This window comes from Colobus angolensis, unplaced genomic scaffold, assembly GCF_000951035.1.
Source record: "Colobus angolensis palliatus isolate OR3802 unplaced genomic scaffold, Cang.pa_1.0 Scaffold49, whole genome shotgun sequence".
NCBI classification, from domain to species: domain Eukaryota; kingdom Metazoa; phylum Chordata; class Mammalia; order Primates; family Cercopithecidae; genus Colobus; species Colobus angolensis.
In genome coordinates this window covers 929,716-937,338 of record NW_012118376.1, presented here as the reverse complement: position 1 = coordinate 937,338, position 7,623 = coordinate 929,716, and the positions used below count along the sequence as shown (strand labels likewise).

At 40.3% G+C, this 7,623-nt stretch overlaps 1 protein-coding gene across 1 annotated transcript in view; it reads right to left on the bottom strand.

Moving 5' to 3' along the window:
• Positions 1–285: 285 nt before the first annotated feature.
• ARSB (arylsulfatase B) overlaps positions 286–7,623 on the bottom strand; it is a 211,053-nt gene continuing 203,715 nt past the window's right edge. Inside the window, exons 7-8 of the mRNA XM_011959357.1 lie at positions 2,344–2,466; positions 286–1,164 (exon numbers count right to left, since the gene is read on the bottom strand). Coding sequence (XP_011814747.1) covers positions 899–1,164; positions 2,344–2,466 — 389 coding nt within the window. The 3' untranslated portion in view covers positions 286–898. The remainder of the gene's footprint in view (positions 1,165–2,343; positions 2,467–7,623) is intronic.

Sequence of the window (7,623 nt, the reverse complement as noted above, 5' to 3'; positions counted from 1 at the left end):
TTTTTGAGGCGGAGTCTCGCTCTGTCGCCCGGACTGGAGTGCAGTGGCCAGATCTCAGCTCACTGCAAGCTCCGCCTCCCGGGTTTACGCCATTCTCCTGCCTCAGCCTCCCGAGTAGCTGGGACTACAGGCGCCCGCCACCTCGCCCGGCTAGTTTTTGTATTTTTAGTAGAGACGGGGTTTCACCATGTTAGCCAGGATGGTCTCGATCTCCGGACCTCGTGATCCGCCCGTCTCGGCCTCCCAAAGTGCTGGGATTACAGGCTTGAGCCACCGCGCCCGGCCTAAAAACGCATTTCTTTATTGTAAAAGCCACAATCAAGGTGCAAGCATTTTGCTGTTGACCTGAACAACAAAATGGGCTTTATGCTCTGTGATGAGAGAAGCTGAGTAAGGGGTGAACCAAGAGGGGTGGTTCACATGGAGTGCCTGAACATGATCCTTCACCGACAGGGAGAAGCCTTGGCCAACAGAACCATTAATAACTGCTGCCTTCATTTGTGTAAGAAATGTGATTCACTCCAATAAAACCGGCTATTGGCAGATGGGAATCGAACGTCTGACTTGTGAGGCTAAAAGAGCCAGCTGTTCCAGCCTCCAGGACTCAGTGAGAACTTCCTATTTCAAGTTAAGTTCCCAGCTGTCCCACAGCTTAGGAAAGCGGGATAAACCCAGCCACCCCCACCTCTAGACACATGCTCCGGCCAACAGCAGGAGTGTTGCAGATTTTATCAGCTTCTTAAATGCATTAGGGGTTGAAATTAGACACCTCGGTGTGGTTTAAGAGCAAGAGAAGGGCCAAGTGAACTCAGGTTGGGATAACAAATGAGACAAGAGTCATGAGGAAAGGTCTGAGGTCCAACTTCCAATGGAAAGGTTTTCTAGCCTCCCTGAAATCCTACATCCAAGGGCCCCACACCCCAGTGGCCTTGGGGTCACAGCGGGGGTCCTGTGCAGGGAAGTACACGGGCACTGAGTGTTTATGGTAGAACTGTAGGCGGGACAGGAGCTTTGTGACGATGTGAGGATATTCTCTGGACAGGTCATGTCTTTCTTCAGGGTCCCGATCAATATCAAAGAGCCAGAGGGTCTTGGTTGGTGGGTCTGATGAGGGTATCTCAGAAACATTGTATTGAGACGGTGGAGGGAACCAGTAACCACAGCCTAGCAAAGAAAACAAAACAGTTTACTGAGGGAGAAGCACAGAGGCAGGTTCTAATTTCAGGGAAGGAGTCTGAGGCCAAGGCTGCACTGGGTCGTGGGTGTGGACACACAAAAAGACGTGGCCCTAGATGCTGTCTCTAGATGCTTCTCAGACTCGACTTCTGGTGCTTTAACTAGACATGTCTCATTGCCTCACAAGCAAGGACACCCAGAAATGTGTGTGCATGTGTGTATGTCCTTGTCACAAGGACTGGGGCATGGGATGCTGCTGGCATTTAGTGGGCATGAGCTAGTGATGTTAATATCTTGCAATACATGGGACAACCCCAGTCAAAAAAGACTTGTCTTATTGCAAATGCCAAGAATGTTCTCATTGGAAACATTGATTAATTACATCACAGCCTTAACCATCATCCCACATATTTTAAAAGTATTGAAAAGATGTTACTCTTAGAGAATATAATCAAGGGAGCAACCTCCTTCCCCAGCTATACCACTGGTTGAGGGTGTAGCTCTCAGAGACTCTCTTTGCTAGCTAAATGTGTTGTGCTTGATAACCACACATATTTCAAATCTGTATTTTCCATGAAGCATAAGAGTGACATTTATTCCTCTCACCCCTGCTACAGTTAATTCTCTCTCTTTCTCTCTCTCTCTTTTTTTTTTGTTTGTTTGTTAGGATGAGTAGGTTAAACCATTCCTTCTTATAATTTCCTCATTCAGCAGCCCCAGAGATACGTTTTGCAAAAGGCAGTTGTTACTTTGGTAAGCTTCTCCTTGATGATCCCTTGGGAAAGCTTACTTGCACCATGACAACAATGGAAGCTGTGTAACTGGGAACAGGCAGAGTCTTAGAAGTGGGAAAAGAAAACCCTGAATAAATAGTTGTCTTTCTAGGACATATATCAGGAGGGATCATGAAAGATTAGAAAGACAAGTTAAGATTTCAGGTATCTGAGCAAAGTGAGGTGACTGGTAGGGCTTAGGAGCCTTGAGGAGGAGCCACAGAGGAAGAGGTAGGAAATGGTTAGAACAAGAGTGATAATGTCCTCTCTTTCCAGAGAAATGGCTGTGGGAATAAAATCCCAGGAGTGCAGACAGACTGGAGATACTGCTCTGAGGACACAGCCCTGCTTTGTCTACCCTGGGAAGGGAAGTTTGCTAAGCTAAGCACTCTACCTGGGTAGCCTGTGAGGAGTTTCCAATTTCCATGTCTAATTGCAGCATGGACAGATGTGTTAAAGGCTGAATATTCTGGAAGAGAAGAGTCATCCTTTGCTGGAGCCATGCTGTTCCCGGGACCTGGGAAGAAATAGTTTGAAAGACTTAGATCGCTGTTATTGGAACGTGTCGTTATAAATCAGCATTTTATACTCTTGCAGAACAGTAGCTTTTATTCAACACTGGAGTGCAAATGTGTATCTTGCCACAGAAATGAATCTTTTATTAAACCCAAACAGAAAGCTATAGTTACATGAAATGTCAGTCATAAACCACTGCAAATATAAAGAAAATCCCAAAGAGATTACAACACTAATTCATCCTTAAAATCGCTATGTTCTGCCAATGTACGGCTAGCCATATGCAGAACAGTGTTCTGTTACAGCAGGGTGACTTTTTTTTTGGTTTTTGTTTTTGGCTGTTAAAAATTTAAATACATTTTCTGTGTGTACTTATACTTATGTAAATAGTATAAGAAATTATAAAATGTACATTTTAATGCAGTCATTTCAAGCTATGAGAGTTCATGCATGCCATGACAGAGTACAAAGATTTATTTTTTAACAACTCTTATGAAATCTAAAAGTGAGCAGTGCTCAGTTAACTATTCAGATAGGATGACTATGGGGGTAAGAATAAATGTGGTATACAAATTTTTGGCTGGTATCATGGATTATATTAATTGATCATGTCTGAGATCTTATATTAATTTATCATCAGGTTGGTTTTTTGCTTTTGTGGGGAGCAATTACTAATCTCTATCCCCTCTTAAGTTTGAAACCAATTAAGAGGTAGAGGATAAACAGATGGAACAAAAAACATTGCTTTTGTTACTGACAAAATTGATTGCAGAGAATATGGCTTCAGATCTGTGGCAGAGTGATCTTGTTTGTAATTGACCCTTGACTTAGAAAGACTTAACCCTCATCGCTGATCTTGCTGAACACCCATTCACCTCCCTTAGAGCACACAGCTGAGAGCAGACCAGAGTGCTTACATATATCCAGGTGACAGGCTGGCCGGAAATTGGACCCAGCAAAAAGGGTCTGGGTTGAGCATGCTCAGTTCCTCCTTTTGAGTAACTTCTCCCTTTGCCTGATTATGAAAGGAGTGAACAAGGAGACAGTTCTACTCTTGCAGAAGACCCTGGTGGGTCCACGAGGGCCCTCACCTCACTCCTACCTTTGCATATGGTAGGTTTTAAGCCCACATTTATCTGTTAGCTTTGCAAATATGGTCATGGCAATCATCTTGGGATCACTTCGAAAGGTTGCTGAACCACCAGCCTAATAATTAATTGTCATAATATGTGAAATGTCTGTAAAAGTATAGACTCCATTGGAGTGGTTAACCCATCTGTCTGCCTTCCTTTGATAACAGACTTTGAGAGAGCCCTCATCCTCACCCAAGCAGGGCTTCTGTGCTCCTGGGGTTTTCATGCAGGGTGTGTCGGTGGTGGAAAAGGTGGGACATGCCATTCTTTTGACAGTCTTTTGGAAATGACCTTGTAGAGACAAGCTGGAGACAGATCCAGCAAACACTGGTGCTTTCAGAGCTTCAGTCTCAACAATCACACAGCAGCAAATCTTTAGCACCAAAGAGGAAAATATTTTTGACTTCTTGTTTCTCTGCTTGTGGATATTTTGGCTCCAATACAAACGGATGCTTCTAGTACTTGAGGTGCATGACGATGACTATCACAGGAAGTGGTTGCTAACATACAGACTGCGGTAAAACCGTGAACCCTCATGGTTTACTCCTCACAAGTTTGTATGAAGGCCACATTTTGATACCAAAGAATGTTAAATAAAACAAGCATGTTTTGTGAACATAAACAAAAAAAGGAAATTTAACTATCTCATCTATACGTATATTTATACACATTTTTTTTTCTTAAAACAAACAGGAACATAAAATACCTAAACAATAAATAAGCCTAAGACTAAACTATGAAAGATACTATTATCTTGACTTTATTGTTTTCATTTTGAGAAATTAAACAAAGGGAAAATTACAAAGAATAACATGACTAACACCCTATGAGCCATCACCCAAAATGAACAGATGTTAACATTTTGCCATGTTTGCTTTTAAAAAAAAAAAATAAAAGAAACTGGACAATAAAAATGAAGTTGAAGTCTCCTTTGTTCCTATCCTCAAATCCTGTCCTTTCATTTACTTCTCTAGAAGCTGCTACTATTGTGACTTCAGTCCATCCTTCGGCCATTTTAAAATGCAGAATACATATGTGCCAAGGGATAATAAATAGTACTGCTTTATGCTTTAACAATGTATGTGTGTGCTGTTGGTGGGAGTGTAAATTAGTAAAGGTATTATAGAAGACAGTATGGAGGTTCCTCAACAAATTAAAAATAGAACTACCATACAGTGCAGTAATCCCATCACTAGGTATTTATCCAAAGGAAAGGAAATCAGGATACCAAAGGGATACCTGCACCCCATGTTTATTGCAGCACTATTTACAATAGTCAAGATATGGAATCAACCTAAGTGTCCATCAATAGATGAATGGATAAAGAAAATGTGGTATATAGACACAATGGAATACTATTCATCCATAGAAAAGTGTTTGTTGGTAAAGCCATCTAGGCCTAGAGTTTTCTTTGTGGGAAGGTTTGAAATCATTGATTTAATTTCCTGAGCAGGTATAGGACCATTCAGATCTTCTGTTTCTCCCTGTGTCAGTTTTGATAACTTGTATTTTATTAGGAATTTGTGTAATACATGTGAACTTTTGGAGCATCTGTAGTAATATTGCCTATTTATTCCTGATATTGGCAACTCATGCTTCTCATTTTTTTCCAAGATATATTTTCCTAGTGTTTAATTGATTTTATTAGTTATTAGTGTTTTGTTTTTTGTTTTTTTTTTAGATGGGGTCTTGCTCTGTTGCCCAGGCTGGAGTGCAGTGGTGCAATCTTGGCTCACTGCAACCTCTGCCTCCCGAGTTCAAGCAATTCTCCTGCCTCAGCCTCCCGAGTAGCTGGGATTACAGGCGTGTGCCACCATGCCCAGCTAATTTTTTGTATTTTTAGTAGAGATGGGGTTTCACTATGTTGGCCAGGCTGGTCTGGAACTCCTGACCTCATGATCTGCCCTCCTTGGCCTCCCAAAGTGCTGGGATTACAGGCGTGAGTCACCGCACCCAGCCCGATTTTATTAGTCTTTTCAAACAACAAACTTTTGGCCTTGTAGATCCTACCTATAGTATGTTTGTTTTCTATTTCATTAACTTCTTTTATCTTTATTATTTCCCTCCCTTTAGTTTCTTTGGGCTTAATTTGTTATTCTTTTTATAACTTTTTGAATAAGAGATACTCAACATTTTCATTTCCAATACATACATTTAATACTATGAATTATCCAAGCACCAATGTAAAAAACATGTAGTCTGAAGTTGTTGGTCTCAATGCTCTGTATATCATTCAGGTCAAGTTTGTTAACTATGGTGTTCAAATCTTTTATATCTTTATGGTCATTTTTGCTTGTCTGCTTGTTTTATCATTTACTGAGAGAGGTATGTTAAAAATCTCTCCTATGACTGATAATTATTTTGAAAATTCCCTCTTTAATTCTAATAATGCTTTCCTCCTTTAAATCTACTTTGTCTGATGTATAGATAACCCAGTTTTAGCTGTTAGTACTTGCATAATATATTTTTTCCATCCATCTGTCAACATGTGTGAGACTCTTATGCAATAGAAGGAAGTATAAAACAGGGTGTGATACGCAGGATAATGGTTCCCCAAAATGTTGACATCCTAATCTCCCAGAACCTATGAATATGTTACCTTCCACGCCAAAAGGGACTCTGCAGATATGATTATAGGTAAGACCTGTAAGATGTGGGGATTATCTCAGATTTATCTGGGTGGGCCCGATCTGATGACATGAGTTCATAAATGCAGGGACTACTTCTTGATTATGGTCAGAGGGAGATGTGGCCACAGAAGAAGGGTCAGAGAGCTGGCAACTTTTCCTTCTAATCAATAGGGAGACATAAGAGGAATTTAAATATATTTTTAAAAGAGTGTATCATCTAGTTCACGTATGATCAAATTCATCCATTTTTAGTGTAAAATTCCATGGTTTTTAGTATGATATATTCACAAAGTTGTATCACCATCACTGTAACATATTTTAGAACATTTTTATCACCCCAGAAAGAAAACCTGCACCATTAGCAGTTAATCCCCATTTACTCCCACACCCTGAAGCCCTAGGCAACCCTTAACCCATTTTGTGTTTTGGATTTACCTATTCTGGACATTTTATATAAATAGGATCAGATAATATGTGGCCTTTTGTGTCTGGCTTCTATCACTTGGCATAATGTTCTCAAGGTTCATCCATTTTGTAGCACGTATCAGTACTTCATTCTTTTTAAATAATAATATTCCTTTCATTCCTGTATGTTGCCAAAAATATACCACCTTTTCTTTATTCATCAATTAATGGACACTTCTTAGTTTATACTTTTTGGCTACTATGAGTAATGCTGCCATGAACATTCATGTACAATTTCAGTGTGGATGTATGCCTTCACTTCTCTTGGGTATATATCTAGAAGTAGAATTGCTGAGTTATATGGCAAGTCTATGTTTAACCTTTTGTGTAACTGCAGAGCATTAAAAAATGGCTGAAATGTGTTCTGTATCACATTCTCAATTTTATTTTTTTTAGAGACAGGATCTCACTCTGTCACCCAGGCTGTGCAATCTTAGCTTTAGTTCACTGCGGCCTTAAACTCCTAGGTTCAAGTGATCCTCTCACCTCAGCCTCCAGAATAGCTGGGGCTACAGGAACATGACGTTATGCCCAGCTAATTTTTTATAGAGATGAAGGTCTTGCAACATTCCCCAGGCTTTTCTTCCGGCCTCAAGTAATACTCTCACTCCAGCCTTCCAAAGTGCTGGGATTACAGGCATGAGCCACCATACCCACCCAATTTCATCCTTTTGTATGTAGATACCTCAGTTGTCTCAGAACCATTTGTTGGAGAGAGTATTCTTTTCCTCTTTAATTGTTTTGGTATCCTTGCCAAAACCCAATTGACCATAAGCATGAGGGTTTATTTCTGGACTCTCAATTCCATTCCATTGATCTATAGTTTTTTAAAAATCAATATCTATCTATCTATCTATCTATCTATCTATCTATCTATCTATCTATCTATCTATCTATCTATCTATCTAGATACAGGGCCTCACTATGTTG